A 19,870-nucleotide genomic window follows, 5' to 3' on the forward strand; every position below is an offset into this window, starting at 1 on the left:
TTCAATGGCCAAGTAAAAGATTTCTCAATTGGAAGCCCTTCAACGACTTGCGTATACCTAATCTACCTCCATTATACAACTGAGGAAAAGGTAGATACAGTTTGAAGGGGAATCCGAACTACATTTTATTCCTGACGACTTCTGACAACGCTAAGAGGCGAGACTAGATTAAATGAAAAGTTCCGTGGTCTGACCTGGATTCGATCCCACGACTTCACGGTTTCCACGGACGCCCTTTACCACTGCACGATATTCGCTACTGACCACCGAGAATAATTTTAACACTAAATGTATTGTCCGTCACATTTTATTGACGAAGTGCTATGTGATACGCACATGCGACGTAGATACGTAGGGAACTAACAGGTAGTACACGTTTTGCTCATTATTGTTGCCTTGGGTAGGCTTTGAGTCAATTGAGGAATGTTTCTGGAATCAGTATGGTTACGGAATGTTTGCTACCTCTGCGGCGAAGGCAAGCGGTGAAACGACTTGGGCCTAATTCTGAATAACTTTTCCACATGACAGTATTGCTGCTGATGTACATCGGCTGTAAACGTGCTTGAAGCCCAACTGAAGTGCTTAAGTGGATCAACTCACAGCCTGTCAGCGGGGCCACCAGTTCACTTAGCGAGCACTCCTGTATGTACACGCATGGTATCTGCATCCAAGCTAATGATACCTCATCGATGGAAAAGAATGGAATTAGCTCGACATACTCGAAACGGTACTTCGCGACAAAGCACCAAATATTTTCTTCCTCGTCTGACGGATGAACATCCAGTGATCAGCCAGGGAGCTAATCCTGGAAGGAAACATTGTGATGGGGGCAGGATTACTGCCAGAGAAATATTTTAGTGGTATTCCTATGATTTATAAACAAATTTAGATGGCATTCATGACCAATCTGATCACGAATCCAGTTTTAGACATCGCTTTCCCCTTTATGATTGTCTTCTCTTTGGTGTAAGAAAATGCACATTTTCACGTTGTCACTTTTTTCACAGAAGAACACCTATAAGAGACCAGACCTTAATCCAATTGAATATTAACCACTTGGATCGTGCTGTTCGCTATATTCAACTGCTGTAGGGATGTCTGCAGACAGTGTGCCTCCAGATATCCGTGGAGACCCATCAGCACTAGTTTGAGTCTTTCCTGCTTTTGAGCTATTATGTGTGCTGCTAACGGCGGTAACTGAATACACAAGCACGCGGTCGTATTGATGGACGTCAGCGATATAAACTACTGGACATTAGAATATGAAACACCAAGGACAATAGCAAATAAAGTAATTTTACTTATTGTATTCGCACAGCATAGTAGGAAGAATATACGATAAAATTTGTGGGTGAATTGGGCGCATGCCGTGAGTAGAATTTAGTTCTCAGTCCCGTCACTTCTGGTAAACTATAATGTCTGTAGCAGGGCTGAGCATGGAGTCAAAATAAGTTTGGATAATAAATACAGGTGCTCCAATTCCATACCAGAGTTCATCAGTCTTAGTTCAGAGAGCCTCATTCTTGTTGCTATTGTACTGGCGAGACTCTTATTTCTCGTTGCATTATTTGTAACGAGTTTTCGTATGTTTGGAGGAATATAAGTTAAGTAAATCTTCTGTTTACTGTGATAACTTGTTTGCTAATCATTTCTGCTCCTGTCCAGCTTTCCTGCTACGGCAGTTGCTGCACCACTCTGCAGCCCGCCTCTCCTTGTGTACGAAGCAGTACGCAACGTAGTCAGTGAAAACGCCATGGTGCTAACGCCGTACAGTGATTCGCAGGAAGGTGGAGTGAGGTGAGGTGACAGTCTTGCCTGAAGACGAAGACTCCCCCGGCGAGCTCTGCGCCGGTCATGAGCAGGGCGGTGAGCACGTCGGAGCAGCCCCGCAGCACGTCCTCGAGGTGGGTGTACGGACACGCGGTCGCCTCTCCCCAGCTCGACGACCACCACACCGTCAGCAGGAACAGGAAGGCCGCGTACGCCCATACGCCGTAGTTGTCGGCCACTGCAACAGCAACGCACAAAGCCAATCAGGCCTCAGCTTCGAGTGAAAATCGTGCACTGACCGTTCTTGCAAAGTCAATACATGAACGGCACATTAGCCCTCACGTATCTTCCGTATCAAGTGAGCCGACTAATTTGCGTATTTTTATTGCAAGTCCTGTACCCAGTGCAGTGAGTACTACCGAAAGCAAATATTCCAAATGGCACAGAAAACAAAAACATACACGAAACGTCCTGGCAGATTCTGAAATCATATACATTTAGTGCCATATATTCGACTTAATGGTGATACTGAAAGGAGGGACCAATATCGAAATAAACCTACAAATTTCTCCAAAGTGCCCTGTATATCTTACAACCATCGTTAACAATACGCTGTTAGTGCTAGCATGATGGAGTCTCTTGTTACGCGATAAGCATTGTCTTTCAGTTATTATCACAGAAAATCTTCCACGAATTTCAAAAGAAGTAATGGACAAACATACTGTGAAACTTCTACACTGAGATGACAAAACTTATGGGATACCTCCCAATATCGTGTCGGACCTCTTTCTGCCCGGAGTAGAGCAGCAGACCGACGTGATGTGGACTCAACAAGTCGTTGGAAGTCCCCTGCAGAAATATTGAGCCATGCTGCCTCTATAGCTGTCTATAATTATGTGAGTGTTGGCAGTGCAAGATTTTGGCATGAACTGACTTCTCAATTATGTCCCATAAATGTTCGATGGAATCATGTCAGGGGATCTGAGTGGCTAAATCATTCGCTCTAACAGTCCAGAATATTTTCAAACAAGTGGCGAAAAATTGTGGCCTGTTGACATAACATTGTTGCTCGGGGACATGAAGTCCTTGATTGGAAATGGTCTGAAAGTGGCAGAACATAAGCATTTCCAGTCAATGATCGTTTCATTTGCAACAGAGGATCCAGTCCATTCAATGTAAACAAAGACCACACCATTATGGAGTCACGACACCAGTTAGCACAGAGCCTTCTTCACAACTTGGACCCATGGCTTCGTGAGGTCCGCGCCACACTCTAAGAGACCATGAAGTCCTACCAGCTGAAATCGGAAGTCATCTGACCAGGCTATGGTTTTCCAGCAGTCTAGGGTCCAACCAACATGGTCAAGAGGCCAGGCGAGGCGCCACAGACGATGTCGTGCTGATAGCAAAGGCAATCGCGTCGATCACCGCTGCCGTAGACCATTAACGAGAAATTTCTGCGCACTGTTCCAACTGATACGTTCGCCATACGCTTCACGTTGTTTTCTACGGTTATGTGTTGCTTGTCTGTTAGCACTGACAACTCTACGCAAACGCCGTTGCTCTCGGTCGTTAAGTGAAGACAGTCGCCCACTGCGTTGTTCATGGCGAGAGGTAAAGTCTTAGATTTTGTATTCTCGCCACACTCTAGACACTGTTGGTCTAGGAATATTGAATTCCCTAATGATTTCAGAAATGGATTGCACTAAGCGTCTAGCTCCAACTACCATTCCACGTTCAGCGTCAGTTAATTCCCCTCGTGAAGCCATAATCACGTCGGAAACCTTTTCACATTAAGTCACATGAATGCAAATGACAGCTCCGCCAAAGCACTGCCATTTTATCCCGCATGTGCGCTATACTACCGCCATATATATACGTGAATATCGCTACTCCGTAACTTTTGCCACCTCAGTGAAAAATTACATCCACTAAAGCTCTCACTGCAGCAATCGAAAGCCACGTCAGAAACTGGAGTAAGTCTCCTTCGAGTGAGTCAAGTCTAGGTCATCACCAGTAAGTATCGAAGCTGACAGGTGCCCATGTTTTCTTACTTTTGTACATCTTTTCCGATATTGGCCGAGTTTTACGATAGAGATGTTGGCCTAGCATCCTTGTGTTCCAGATGTGATAGTTCATTTTTTGTATACTTATTTTTGTCAGCTGTCAAAATTCAGCCGTAATATGCTATTCAAATATTCACTGGCGGGTCAAAAACTAATCCATGCATGTAGGTAGTTCCCCAAGCAGAACGGTTCCACTCCTTCCATCAGAGCACGTCAGTGTTTACCGCAGAGGCAAAGCCATTCGAGCAAGTTGCTTATACTAAACTAGATTTTCGATCATATTCAATTCGATACGCCTGCTGTCATCTCGCAGCAGTGCGTATAGACAACTATTCCTATACTGAAAATGTACTCCCGACGTATAAAATACTCAAACAACTTATGGAAATACAGTCAAGTGTCGTCTTCGACAACAGCCGGTGTCCGATAGGTGAACACCCTGTTATTTTCAAGCCACAAATGCAAAGACCAAGCGCTGTACAACGAAATATATAATATGGTGGCACTTAAGTAAACGGCATTTTCGTCTAATGCAGGTAGCATTTCCAACAGGAATGGTCACATTCTGCGGAAAGGCGGGGTGAAGTATGTTTCTTAGACCACCATCTGCCATAAGGGGCCTTTTAGGGTCTGCAACGGGTTATCTTGGTCTGCGTAAGACGGGTATCTACTGTATCCCACGCAAGCAGTTATGACATTTCATAGAGCAGTCAGACGATCAGGACCGTGGAGAACTGGTATATTGAGCATAAGTTTCACAGACGTTTACAACAGCCGAACTAATTTGCTATTGCAGGACACTGCCTTGGTTCCTATCGTCCCACGGAACACAACGCTACATAAATTCTGGCTTGAACTTCCAGCTCTTTAGGATAGTGTTACGATGGAAGCAGTCGAGATTAAATTTGCTAGTGAACTTATAAATAGTCCCTGTTTATAAGTTCACTAGCAAATTTAACACGTTGACAATTAATATTCACTGACTTCTGAATACGGTTATCTCTGGTTTTGTGGTGGCGCTAATTGTTGGTTTATGTGTCGTTTTTCTGTATCTGCCGTGTTACGGTTCTTGGACAGGATAGCCATGTTCTACCGGGGGCTTAAATTTCCTTGCACACCGCTTCCTCGTTTCGTTTTTACATTGAAAATGACCGGAAGTTCACTTGTCGGAAAATTGGCAGCTGCCGAAGACGTCATACAGCTGCGTTCCCTTAAGTTGCTCATCTTATGAATATAACGCCAAATGCACATAAGCTGCAGCGGTGTGGAACTTCGGTGAGTTTTATCTGGATTCCATACCATTTCAAGACAAATAGTTAGTGGAGCTAGCTTTAAAGAGCGTAACAAACAACGGGCGGTTCCTTCTCTCCGGTTACAATGCGTTTGACCACGTCCAGGCATTAAAATCACTAGGATATATCGCAGAGTAGGAAGACACACGTCCACAGAGGGGCTGTCAGTACTATAATGAGCAATATGCCCCACGTAGATATTCACGGTTTACTGACTGAACGTGTGACAGACAATATAAAATTGGAAATTTGTGGTAAGGTCTTAGAGGACCAACTGCTGAGGTCATCGGTCCCTGAGCTTACGCACTACTTAATCTAACTTACGCTAAGGACAACACACATACACACACTCATGCCCGAGGGAGGACTCGAACCTCCGACGAGGGGAGCCGCCCGGACCGACAGACAATATATTTCGATCGCAATACCACTAGCAAAATATAACTTGTGTTTTGAATCACAGGTCGCACGGATAACTTGCCGAATCCCTAATGCTTATCGTTTGGAGGTGACCATAAACGCGCAATGGTCCGATGATAAGAACTAGTCATATCTACGGGATCGGCATCAGAAATTAGGTAATTTCTCTGAGCATATTATTCTTTTCTAGTGACTTTCACAGGACAGACAAGAGAGGTTTGGCAAACTGTCCGTCCGACCTAATATCATGTGATTAAAATCATAAACAATTTTTTGTTTGCTGTATCGTGATCGAAAGTAACATTGTACAAATGATTACAACTAAAAAATCTATTTTCCGCTAGTGTACACTGAAAAATTTGAAAAATTTTCCCTATTCACTGTTAAGTTTGTCTTTGTTTACAATGTTGGTCCACTTCTTTATTTATATACTTCAAATGACTCTTCGCTTTATATAAATTAGTTAGCATTAGAAAAGTAAGTAACTTGTATTCGACAACGATCTGTGAAATCTATCAGAAAGGAAACTAACCTCGCTTACGACTTGGGTATGGAGACGGCTTTGCTCTCAGTACCAGTTTCAAAGAGAATACCAGAGAGTCTGTGGATCACTGAAATTATCTCTCTTTATAGAGTGAATCGATGTCCAGGAGCGTAAAGCGAATCAGGATCATCGCCTTTAGTGCGAAATTCTAAATTAGCTGAGCGTTTTGAGCACACCACGCAGCCAACACCAAGATTAAATCTGCCTGTAGTCCACGTGGAATGCCTGTAGCAGGCACAAAGCCACGTACTCATGACAAAATTGGTGGCTTATTTTGCCCTTGATATTAGTTGCGTAGTAAATTGTCTGAAGAAGAAACTTGATATGTATTTAGACTGCCCAGTCTTTAGAGCGTCGTCCATGAAGACAAAATATCTGGGGTGGAGTCCGAATTTGTTAAGTAGTTACCTTTTGCCAGTGGAACTCTGGGCCATTTCATTACGGAGACTGTCCATAAAAATGTATACAGCTTTTTAAAATTTGTAATCTGAAACTTGGTTTTTACTGCTTTTCTTAAGCATTTATAGCTTTTTGTTGCAATATTTATGCCTTTCTCTGACATTTTACGAGGTAGGCTACTTTATACATGCTTCTGAACATCTCAAGATGAGAAAAAGGGTAATTTTACTACTTTGTAGGTGAACTGCTTTATGAGATCAAGCACTTGAATCTGTACCTATTGGACCATAGACCTACAAAATGTTAAAGAACAAACATTTGTCCTTAGTGGCTGACCAGTATAAACAAAGTTCCAGAAATGCTTGTAGGATTGTGTAGGAAAGCTAAAAATGCTTTCACGGATCTGGTCTTGCTTCTTTTCGTTGCTCTTATTAGTATATGAGATTGTTCACACTACTGTGTCACAATAAGAATCTTTCTTTCTGCTGCAGAGTGTGTGTTGCAATAAAACTTCATACCGATGCAAGCCATGTGCCGGACAGAGACCTAGACAGAATCTCTTTCTTCTCTCAAACAAAGCTCTTACGGAGAAGCAAAGCTCGTGCCATTGATTTAGCCTAATGCACTCCATGGCTCGATAAGAGTCTGAAAAGCAGGAGATATGCACTTCTGATCGGGTAAGTGCTTTGATCTAGCTTTGACATGGGCTGCGGTAGGTGAGTTGGTAAGAACATTTCCAGAGGAACTCACCAGTTAACAGTTTTGATTTTGTTGCTTCAATTGTGAGTGTGTATATTTTCTACATTATGGACACAGCTTTCCAATTACGCGAACTTTTAATTTATTCAATCGAGAGTAATTGAGGACATAGCGACTTTCACCTGCATGGTATCGCGTACAGGTGACGCTATTAACTGATTGAAATAGACTAAGAGAAATGGAAAGTGTCAAGATATGAATACCTTGAGCGCACGCTACCAAACTAGAGCTCCAGCCTTTCCATGCCTATGGGATACATCTTTATGGGGCTTATTTTCAGTACAGAAAAAGCCATTGTTCAAGAATAAACATGGTGTGTTTACCCTATATGACTATAGGGTGTGTCCAGTTTGGGAATTTTCAAATGGACACAGACGGCATGTCTAGAGGACATGCACTGCAGGTTTTCTCCGTCTTTCGACTTACAGAAAGATCGAATCGTACTGGCGGATCTCACAGACTATAGTGCAAAGACTGCAGAGCGAGTGATTTCGGGATGGACTGAAGACAATGGTGTGGCAACAAAAGTAGCCAAGGTTCTTTCCAGAAATATTACACCACGTGATTGTGGGAGGATTCATTGAATGGCTTGTGAGAAGTAGGTGGGTAACAATAGCCAATATCCGAGCAGAAGTTACAGACAGAGCGTCACCAAGAACCGTCAGGAGCAGATTCCTGGAAGCAGGGTTGAGGTCTCGAGTTACGATGAGCCGTTTACCTCTGACGCCATACCACAGGCTACATAAACTTGCATAGTAGAGAGCGAGAACCAACTGAGACACTGAGTGGCCTTCTGTGGTGTTCAGCGATGAGTCACGTTTCTGTTCGTGGTGGACAGTCCGATGTCAACGTATCGGTAGACGACCGCGTTAAAAGTCACTGTATGCAGCGATTCTAGAGAGCCATACTACTACAACCCATGGAACCATGGTATGGGAGTTATAAGGTGTAACTAGGTACATGATGAAGGGAGACTGAGTGTCCGCCAGTTTGGTCAATAATGGCAAGTCCTGTCGTCGTACCTTCATCAGGGTTCTAGTTGACATATTCCAGCAGGATAATGCATGACCCCTTACTAAAGATCGGAGTACAAGTGCCTCGAGGAATGTACAGATCCATTACTGACCTGCCAGGTCGCCTGATTTACAACTCATAGATCAGCCGTCGCCAAGATTTGTGGTCCCGGAGGGCACCCACGCTCTGCGAGCGCAGTCGACTCTGCTCACCGCTCCGGCTATCTCCCCACCACTGCGCTACTCCGAGCAAGTGTGTGAGTAGACGGCTGTATGCTAAAGGCTCTACACGCAGGAAACTTAGGAAGCCGTGTTTGCGAAACAGTGAGACTACTTCTGCTAGGGGAATATTGCAGCATACGTCTATAAGGAAGATTTCAAATGGCTCTGAGCACTATGGGGCTTAACTTCTGAGGTCATCAGTCCCCTAGAACTTAGAACTACTTAAACCTAACTAACCTAAGGACATCACACACATCCATGCCCGAGGCAGTATTCGAACCTGCGACCGTACCAGTCGCGCGGTTCCAGACAGTAGCGCCTAGAACCGCTCGGCCACTCCGGCCGGGAGGAAGATTTCATCACACGTGTTTATTCTCTATTTTTTTAATTTTCCACCAAAGCAATAACTTTATACTTAATTCAGAAACTACATTAGACAGTGCTAATACGGTAATCGGAACTACAAAAACATTTACACACAGTCATTTAATATTAACTTCTGGTGTTTGCAAATTTATACACATTGCAATTTTAGAATATGTAATACATTTGGAACTATGGTTCATGATGCAAACACATGGTGATTTGCACATTAAAATCTATTAAACCTAAAACCTAAACGATTTCATAACAGAAAAAAACCGTTCACACACATATGTTGAACCAAACACTGAAATAACGTTAGCGATTTGCCTGTGGAATCGAGGATATTGCTGTTATGGTAACATTTTAAGAGAGTGTTGTAAATTCCTGGGTTGGACAAACAAGTCATTGAGCTGGTTGCAACACAAGGCGGCTATCGGCTCAAGCTGTGAGGTAATGAGGAGGTACATCAGCGAGAACAGATTGACAAATAAATTGAAGCCAGTCTTCAATGTACAAAGTCTGGGAATCTCTTTCAGAACCAATGATGAAATGTTTCAATTGTTGAAACATAATCAGTCTTGTTTGACTCGCAAATGGCTACTTTCGGTTTCGGGAAATGCTTCAGGTCACGAATTTGGAGATGATTTTTCCATAGCATTGATTTTTGTTTGATAACATCAATCTTGTCCGCCGTATTTATTACCAATTATTCTCCCCTTGCATTAAAAGATTTAATAAAATTAAATAATTGGTGATATAGACCGTAAAAATGTTGTCACTGCTGTATTTTCCCTTAACTCACTTTTTTCCTTAATGATGACCTTAAGTTCAGCCAACAAACGCTCTTATTCGTCAGAAGACAAGTGCATGATATCGTGTTTCTGGCTGGTGTTGTAATGATGTTCCAGTGAAATTTTTTCCAGCTCAGGATAGGGCGATGGCATAGTAAACACTTTGGTTCAAAATGGCTCTGAGCACTATGGGACTTAACTTCTAACCTAGAACTTAGAACTAATTAAACCTAACTAGCCTAAGGACATCACACACATCCATGAACGAGGTAGGATTCGAACCTGCGACCGTAGCGGTAGCGTGGTTCCAGACTGTAGCGCCTAGAACAGCTCGGCCACCCCGAGCGGCTGTTATTATTATTATTAAACACTTTGCAGAGCCTTCAGACTATATGAAAAGTAAAGCGCCTCCCGTTCAGCGTTGAATGATGTGGCTTCCCCACATTTTATTTTTTGACAAGTGCGTAGACGCCATGGTATTCCTAACGCTAATTAAACAGAATTGGTATTTTTGGCAAACTGTGACAAGCCGACTGCCTTGGCCCAGAGGCGTCTGGCTGCAGCCTCTTCACGTTCCTCGTTACTCCTCAGCCTACCGAACGAGGTGGCGCAGTGGTTAGCACACTGGACTCGCATTCGGTAGGACGACGGTTCAATCCCGCCTCCGGCGATCCTGATTTAGGTTTTCCGTGATTTCCCTAAATCGCTTCAGGCAAATGCCGGGATGGTTCCTTTGAAAGGGCACGGCCGATTTCCTTCCCAATCCTTCCCTCACCCGAGCTTGCGCTCCGTCTCTAATGACCTCGTTGTCGACGGGACGTTAAACACTAATCTCCTCCTCCTCCTCCTCAGCCCCAGTCGCCACTGCGTTCAGAGCCCTAGCCAGGGGCGCGGCCGGAGCGCTCGCGCTAGTGGAGCGCTCTTCCGCCAGGCTTACCGTAGATAGGGTCTGGTATTAGGACGTATACTTTCATACTACCCTCCAGCCAACAACCATCATGGGCTGGCATAGCCCATGTTTCAGGCACGGCAAGAAATTCGGTGACACTTCCTGGCAGATTAAAACTGTGTGCCGGACCGAGACTCGAACTCGGGACGTTTGCCTTTAGCGGGCAAGTGCTGTACCATCTGAGCTACCCAAGCACGACTCACGCCCCGTCCTCACAACCTTACTTCTGCCAGTACCTCGTCTCCTACCTTCCAAACTTTACAGAAGCTCCCCTGCAGGAGAGCTTGGTGATATAGACCATAAAAATGTTGTCACTGCTCTATTTACCCTTAACTCACTTTTTCCTTAATGATGACCTTATGTTCAGCCAGGTAGGTGACGAGGTACTGGCAGAAGTAAGGCTGTGAGGACGGGGCGTGAGTCTTGCTTGGGTAGCTCAGATGGTAGAGCACTTGCCCGCTAAAGTCAAAGGTCCCGAGTTCGAGTCTCGGTCCGGCGCACAGTTTTAATCTGCCAGGAAGTTTCATATCAGCGCACACTCCGCTGCAGACTGAAAATCTCATTCTGGAATCCGGTGACAGTTTGCTTCCATGCCACAACGAGGACAACGGTTTGTGACGTTTGGGCTCGCACCATACACGGACGTTGATGATGGTTTGAAACTCTAATTGTTCAACACACGTTATGTGACGAACACGTCCACGAAGTTTGACGAATATCGAACTGGTGCCCCTTGGCGTAACATCTCCCACCTCCGTCAACGTATTATGCAAGCAGTGCAGCAGTCGGCGCAGACTTTGTGGCTGTGAGGAAGTGCGGGGGACCAGGTCACTGTGCGTGCCCGAACAGCGCAGCGTCCGCTAGCCAGTAGTGAGCGCCGGCCTGGCCGCCCAGCCGCTCTACCGTATATATAGACAGCCGGCCGCGCTGGCCCACGGCCACGCCTCGCCACGCCACGCAGCCCGACCCTGCTAACAAAACAAGCCGCCGTGTTACACATCACTCCGACGCGACTACGGCCTCTAGCATACGCTCAGAAAATGAATGCACCTTGGACAAGGTGTAACATACGAACGGACCAAACGTTTCCTGACAGTAACATTTCCTAAAACCAGTAACATATCACTTGAGAAAATTAAACCTCCTTTCACATCTGCAACATCTACATCTACGTGCTTACTCTGCTATTCACAATAAAGTGCCTGGCAGAGGGTTCAATGAACCACCTTCAAGCTGTCTCTCTACCGTTCCACTCTCGTACGGGAAAAGCGAGCACTTAAATTTTTTTGTGCGAGCCCTGATTTCTCTTATTTTATGATGATTATTTCTCTCTATGTAGGTGGGTGCCAGCAAAATGTTTTCGCGATCGGAGGAGAAAACTGGTGATTGAAATATCATGACAAGATGCCTTCGCAACGAAAAACGCCTTTGTTTTAATGACTGCCACTCCAATTCACGTATCATGTCTGTGACACTATCTCCGCTGGCCGGAGTGCCCTGCGGTTCTAGGCGCTACAGTCTGAAGCCGCGCGACCGCTACGGTCGCAGGTTCGAATCCTGCCTCAGGCATGGATGTGTGTGACGTCCTTAGGTTTGTTAGGTTTAAGTAGTTCTAAGTTCTAGGGGACTGATGATCTCAGATGTTAAGTCCCATAGTGCTCAGAGCCATTTTTGAAACTATCTCCCCTATTTCGCGATAATACAAAACGAGCTGCCCTTCTTTGTACTTTTTCGATGTCATCCGTCAGTCCCACCTCATGCGGATCCGACACGGCACAACAGTACTCCAGAATTGGGCGGACAAGCGTGGTGTAAGCAGTCTCTTTAGCAGACCTGTTGCACCTTCTAAGTGTTGTGCCAATGAATCGCTGTCTTTGGTTTGCTCTATCCACAATATTATCTATGTGATCGTTCCAATTTAGGCTATTTGTAATTGTAGTCCCTAAGTATTTAGTTGAATTTACAGCCTTCAGATTTGTGGAGCTTCTCGCGTAATCGAAACTTAGCTGATTTCTTTTAGTACTCATGTGAATAACTTCACACTTCACCTTCACCTTCCTCTCAGGCATCGATTCAGTATTTACAACTTCGAAAGTGGCAATTTTTTTTCGGATGTTCGTATAATAGCCGCTTCTTGGGAATTAAAGAAGTCAGTGGATGAAAATCAAGGTTGCCGTAAACCATAGGTGTGCAATTCGCGGCCCGCATGCGGCCCAAAGCAAGTATCAGTGCGGCTCAAGAAGTGAGCAACGAGCGAAAAAAAAATCCATAAAATTCCGTTTATTGAAAACTGAGTATTTTCAATTTGAAACTCCCGCCAAACGATGCTATTCTCTCATTGGTCCATCCTGTTCTGAAAATTTCCACACTTGCTGTACCTTAACCCGCAAGACTCTTTCTTACAACCGACAAATCCATCAGACTCGCCGGTCTGTTATCTTACGGCTACTTCAGTTGCAACTGCGAAATTAGAGGGTTAGAGCCGTATAAACAAATTAATTTATGGAGATAAAAGGAAGTTCTTTGTTATTTCGGTGAAATTGTGACAAGGAACCTTTTTCACGGTAGTTCTGAATTTATTAAAGAATGCTTAGAAAGTGTGGCAGATAGACTTTGCCCTGACAAGAAAGGAGATATTTCTGTAATCAGTTTGACTCATCAAACTAAAGTCAAGAGAACTGATGAAGTTGGGAAATCTATTGAGACGGATCTGAAAAGTAAAACGAGTGTTTTAGATTTTATTCAACGACGATAAATGAAAGTACCGACGCTACTAATACGGCCAAATTTTTCATATTTATTAGAGGTATTAATGATGAATGTCATGTTACCGAATAAATGGTTTCATTAGTACCATTAAAAGAAATTTACAAGAAGCAGTGAAACAAAAGTTAAAACGGTTACCTTTGTCTCTTGCCAACATATCTGGCGTAGTTATTGATGGTGTCCTGGCTATCATAGGTAAAAAAGAAGAGCTAGTAAAATTAATAAAAGACGAAGCCATTGCTGTCAGAAACTTTCATTTGATAATATACCATTGCACAATGCACCAAGAAAATATATCACATTATGCAAATCTTCGTGAAGACCGTATTTTATAAGGGCCAAGGACTGAATTCACACCAATTACAGGAATTTCTCACACTTCTGATGATCGGTATAGTTACATCGTATACTTTACAGAAGTAAGGTCAATCAGTCTAAGGCAGGTATTAGAAAGACTTTATAACATGATTAATGAAATCAAATTGTTCATGATAACAAAAGCAAAATGTGCGCCAGAAGTGGACGACGCTAATTGGGAGGCTTATTTAGAACTCTTGGTAGAGTTGACTGGTTATTTAGATAACTTAAACAGGCGTCTTCAAAGTAGTAAACTACTTATCAATATAATGTTTCAAATAATATACGTGTTCCAAACGAAACTTAAATTATAGCAAGCACAAGAAATTGCAAACAACTTGAAAATTTCCACCCGTTGGCCAAACATAATCCTAAAGATGGGATAAAATATGGAGCCACATTTTTCGATTTGATGCAATAACCTGAATATCGATTTTCGAAAAAATAATCAAAATTACTGAATTCATGCAATATATTTTGCAAACAATATAGATACATTGGTACAAGATTTTCAGATGCAATACACGGAGTTGTAATCTGACATCCAACTAAAGTAAAAGATTGATCAAGTACCTTTGTTGAACTTCTACAGATCATCCCTGCCCAGAGACAAATATCCCTTGCTGCACAATCATGTGTTATATCTATACCATCTTTGATCGGAACCACACACGTTTTTGAACAGTTGTATTTACGAGTAAAGCACACAAAGAGTAAAAATAGAGCCAAAATCTCAGATTAATACTTTGAGAACACCATGACAATTGCAACCACTTCGATCAAACCTGATATTGATACGTTACTTTCCGAAATTCAGATCCAAATTTCACATCAATGCAATGATTTACAATTACTTATATACAACATTATTAATAAAATTTCACGTACAAAGTGTAAAATAATTCCATGTTGCTTTTTCAGGATAAATGGTCATAAATTAACAAGTTCTAAAGTACTTAAATGTGTTAGTTATATACCTCCAACACACCATCCCTCCTCCCGCTTCAGTGGTATTGTTGGTGTTACATATTAACAAGAAAAGGGAAATAAGATCATAGCTCAAGAACAACGGTTAAGCTTACGCAAACACATTCAGAGATTTAAGTTGTGTCTAACAGAATTTAATTTCATAGACGTCATTAAAATTTGTTGGCTGAACCAGTACATGATGCTTCTCTCACGATATGTGGCTGTTACGAAATAGCGAATCTGTTAGCTCCAGCATAGAGGGCATAAATAAAATTTGACAGTTAATGTGACGATTTTCTTGCACATCCACTAACACAAGGAAAGGGAAATTAGTTTTATTGTAGGTTTAGAAAGATCTAGTAGACAGGCCATTTTTATCACTTACACAGTAGTAATTGCATTTTTTTCGATGAGGAAGGTTGGTGAAAGATATACATATATTCGAGCCAGTTACAGAAATTTGTGGGAGCTTCACCAAGAAACCTGAAGGAATCTCATAGATGCTTCCTTGCTCTCGATTTTCTGCTGCGGAATGCTGTTCACTATTGTGGCTGGAAAGTTCTCGTATTGGGCTTGAATGAGGGGATTGTGCCTTACCCGAACGATGAACGCTTTTTACGTATAAAACATTTATAGAAGAATGTGGATGTCAACAGGTTTCTTCCATTGATAAAATTTCTCAGGTGATCAGGCGACTTGTGACGTCGTCTTGCCGCAACGTTTCGATGAGTTCCGTAGCCATCATCTTAAGGCGAAGTGTCTTGGTGTTCTCTCACTCTCACTCTCATCTGTTACTTTCCCCTCTTTGGGGAAGTGTGTTGGGGAACTTGTATCCTTTAGGCTTTTACTCCACTTGTTTACTTGTGTGTGTGATTATTTTCTGTGATTTTTGTGTGTGTGCATAACGTGATGAATGCTCTGTGTGTGTCTGGTAGTTGCCTGAGGTTGACGAGAAGGTCGATATTATGGGGGAGGGAACAGGACTAGGGATTGGATATAGGAATTTTCCCATCGACTTAGTCGTCGAAGATCGTCATTGGGCATTCGCGCTTGTCACGGGATGTCATACCGACCTAGGGAGAGGATGAGGTCATTTCCTGATCTGGAAGAGCTCTCGTAGAAGGCCTTTGCCAGTTCTTGCAAACGCTCTTTCGGGAGGGGGATTTCAGCTGCGGCGTGCAGGTCGTCGGTGGGGAATCCCAGGGGTAAATGAAGTGCCCTCCTGAGGGGGCAGTTCCGCAGCCTCTGGAACTTGTCCAGTTGCGTATCCTCAGACAGGGCATGCATACTCCATTACTGGCTGTATAAGGGCCTGATATACATTCACTCCTACAGAACACGGAAGGGAGTTGGTTGTGTTGAGGACTGGGTATAGGATGGACATTCTGGCACAGACCTTCCTGTGGACCTCGTGTGTGTGGGGTTTCCACGTAAGACGAGAATCCAAGGTTACGTCAAGATACTTGGCGGTTCTGCACCAGGGGTGTTGGGTTCCGTTTAGGTGAAGGTGGAGGAAGGAGGGAGGGAGGCGTTGAGGAGATCCTCGCCTTCCGAGCTTCCTTGTGATCAGCATAGCCTGCATCTTCTCAGAGTTGATGGTGATACGCCAGCGACGGGCCCAAGTTTCTGTGTCATTTGAAACCCTTTGTAGCCTACGGATGACCATTTCCTTGTACACATTACGTGTGTAGAAGGCTATGTCGTCTGCATATTGTGCGGTGCACCAGGGGGGAGAGGAGGGGGGGGGGGGGCGTTGGTGTGTCTGCAGAGTACAAACTGTACCGATCCCTGCCGCACCCCAGCACGAATACGCCTTTTGGTGGAGGTGGCTGTTTCTACTTTAACAGAGAAAGTTCTATCCGTGAGATATATTTTAATTTGTTTAACTATGCTCCTTGGGAACCCTTATGTGTATAACTTGTAGAGTAGCCTTCTATGCCATACAGAGTCGAAGGCTTTGGCTACGTCTGGTAGGACTATCCCGCAATAGCCTCTTTGGTTGAAGCCCTCTGTGGCTGCTTTAATCACTCTCATGATCTGTTGTTGGGCAGAGTGGTTCTCCCGGAATCCGAATTCGAAATACGGCAGAAGTTGCTCTCTGGTAATACACTCCTGGAAATGGAAAAAAGAACACATTGACACCGGTGTGTCAGACCCACCATACTTGCTCCGGACACTGCGAGGTGGCTGTACAAGCAATGATCACACGCACGGCACAGCGGACACACCAGAAACCGCGGTGTTGGCCGTCGAATGGCGCTAGCTGCGCAGCATTTGTGCACCGCCGCCGTCAGTGTCAGCCAGTTTACCGTGGCATACGGAGCTCCATCGCAGTCTTTAACACTGGTAGCATGCCGCGACAGCGTGGACGTGAACCGTATGTGCAGTTGACGGACTTTGCGCGAGGGCGTATAGTGGGCATGCGGGAGGCCGGGGGGACGTACCGCCGAATTGCTCAACACGTGGGGCGTGAGGTCTCCACAGTACATCGATGTTGTCACCAGTGGTCGGCGGAAGGTGCACGTGCCCGTCGACCTGGGACCGGACCGCAGCGGCGCACGGATGCACGCCAAGACCGTAGGATCCTACGCAGTGCCGTAGGGGACCTCACCGCCACTTCCCAGCAAATTAGGGACACTGTTGCTCCTGGGGTATCGGCGAGGACCATTCGCAACCGTCTCCATGAAGCTGGGCTACGGTCCCGCACACCGTTAGGCCGTCTTCCGCTCACGCCCCAACATCGTGCAGCCCGCCTCCAGTGGTGTCGCGACAGGCGTGAATGGAGGGACGAATGGAGACGTGTCGTCTTCAGCGATGAGAGTCGCTTCTGCCTTGGTGCCAATGATGGTCGTATGCGTGTTTGGCGCCGTGCAGGTGAGCGCCACAATCAGGACTGCATACGACCGAGGCACACAGGGCCAACACCCGGCATCATGGTGTGGGGAGCGATCTCCTACACTGGCCGTACACCACTGGTGATCGTCGAGGGGACACTGAATAGTGCACGGTACATCCAAACCGTCATCGAACCCATCGTTGTACCATTCCTAGACCGGCAAGGGAACTTGCTGTTCCAACAGGACAATGCACGTCCGCATGTATCCTGTGCCACCCAACGTGCTCTAGAAGGTGTAAGTCAACTACCCTGGCCAGCAAGATCTCCGGATCTGTCCCCCATTGAGCATGTTTGGGACTGGATGAAGCGTCGTCTCACGCGGTCTCCACGTCCAGCACGAACGCTGGTCCAACTGAGGCGCCAGGTGGAAATGGCATGGCAAGCCGTTCCACAGGACTACATCCAGCATCTCTACGATCGTCTCCATGGGAGAATAGCAGCCTGCATTGCTGCGAAATGTGGATATACACTGTACTAGTGCCGACATTGTGCATGCTCTGTTGCCTGTGTCTATGTGCCTGTGGTTCTGTCAGTGTGATCATGTGATGTATCTTACCCCAGGAATGTGTCAATAAAGTTTCCCCTTCCTGGGACAATGAATTCACGGTGTTCTTATTTCAATTTCCAGGAGTGTATGTTCCTGTACGGGTATTAGCAGGAGGCGCTCGTACATCTTGCTGAGAGTTGGCAAGAGGCTAATCGGTCCGTAGTGCTGCGGGAATAGAGGGTCTTTCCCTGGTTTGTGTATCGCGACCACTTCCCCGTGTTTGCAGCAAGCTGGGAAGTCGCGGGAACGAGTAATCTCGTTGAAGACGTTCCCGAGGTTTGTGATCGCCGAGTGCGGGAGGTTTTTAACTAACTGACTGGTGACTTTGTCGTGTCGTACCCTGGTGCCTTTTTGTTGGAAGGGACCTAATTACTTTTGCCACGTCTTCGGGGGCGAAAAGTGGGAGTTCGTCTACACGGTCTTCCTCAGCATTGAAGAAGACAGCTAGTTGACGGTGAACTACTTCTTCATGCTCGTCGCCTTGGGGTTCTTCAGCCTGGAATTGCTTCTCGAAGGTATCGGCGAGGGCGATAGCCTTATCAGCTTGGCTATAGACCATCCCCTGCTCGCCGGGCAGGGGCGGAATTCTAACACTTCGGTGGCCGAACTTCCTTGGGTGAGGACTGCCGGCCATCATTACCATACAATCATTTCAGTTTTTTTCTTTTTTAAAACCGAGAAGATTTTATCGTTGGAGTACGCCGGGAAAAGCTGCAATCACATAGATTTTTCGACTGCTGTTTATTGTCTGATGAACACTTCGTATGTTGATACCGATTTACGAAATAAATTATTGCTGTAGAACATGCACAACTTCTGCGTTAAATTTATAAATTTGTAGGTATAAAATAACTTTTGTCAAAACCGCAAAACTGAGAATCATAAATGTGTCTTTAATTAGCCTTATGACATAGATTTACATCAACGATGTTCATAAATTATCAGGATTATATAACATGATCTTTTAAATTCAGGCCGGCCTGAGTGGCCGTGTGGTTCTAGGCGCTACAGTCTGGAGCCGAGCGACCGCTACGGTCACAGGTTCGAACCCTGCCTCGGCCATGGATGTGTGTGATGTCCTTAGGTTAGTTGGGTTTAATTAGTTCGAAGTTGTAGGCGACTGATGACCTCAGAAGTTAAGTCGTATAGTGATCAGAGCCATTTGAACCATTTTCTTTAAAATTAAGAATTGTATGAAGTGCCATCATGCTGCAGCCAGTGACTCTCAATGTTGTGGCAGAGAATCTACGTTGCTGTGGAATATCCCTTCACGTAGTTTGTTTGTGAGTCCAAAAGATATTAACAGAGGTTACTGGAGGGCCATAGCAAGTTACTGACCACCCATGTCACAGACACATTTAGTGGGTCATATATCAGGTTAACGTACGCGCCAGTGAAGCGATAATCTTTGTATCTGGCAGTGATTCAAACTCTCCACCCAGACTCAGCATCGATACAGATGTGTAGTTAAGAGATCCTCAGGCGGTGTAGCCATCGAGTTGACACATGTTCCGATGCAGGCGTTTGTTGCAGGCGTGGCCACTGAATCGACATGTCTGATAAATAATATAGGCCACTCCTTGCCAGTCACTAGTTTAGTCTACTATATATTTAATTCTGTACTTCAACAGTGCTTCTCAGAAACTTGTGCTCACAGTATCCTCCTTCAAAACGGACAGTTGCCTAATTTCGATATACAGATGTGACACTCCTTTCATTTCCTGAACGGTTACGCATATCGAAA

The 19,870-nt window shown here is 44.8% G+C and overlaps 1 protein-coding gene across 1 annotated transcript in view; it reads right to left on the minus strand.

Annotated features, from left to right (window-relative positions):
• The window catches only part of LOC124595178 (aquaporin-11), a 244,824-nt gene that overhangs the window by 77,202 nt on the left and 147,752 nt on the right, over window positions 1-19,870 (minus strand). The window contains exon 3 of the mRNA XM_047133791.1: window positions 1,816-2,008. Within this exon, the coding sequence (XP_046989747.1) occupies window positions 1,816-2,008 (193 nt within the window). The remainder of the gene's footprint in view (window positions 1-1,815; window positions 2,009-19,870) is intronic.

The sequence above is a fragment of the Schistocerca americana genome, chromosome 2 (assembly GCF_021461395.2).
Source record: "Schistocerca americana isolate TAMUIC-IGC-003095 chromosome 2, iqSchAmer2.1, whole genome shotgun sequence".
Taxonomy (NCBI): domain Eukaryota; kingdom Metazoa; phylum Arthropoda; class Insecta; order Orthoptera; family Acrididae; genus Schistocerca; species Schistocerca americana.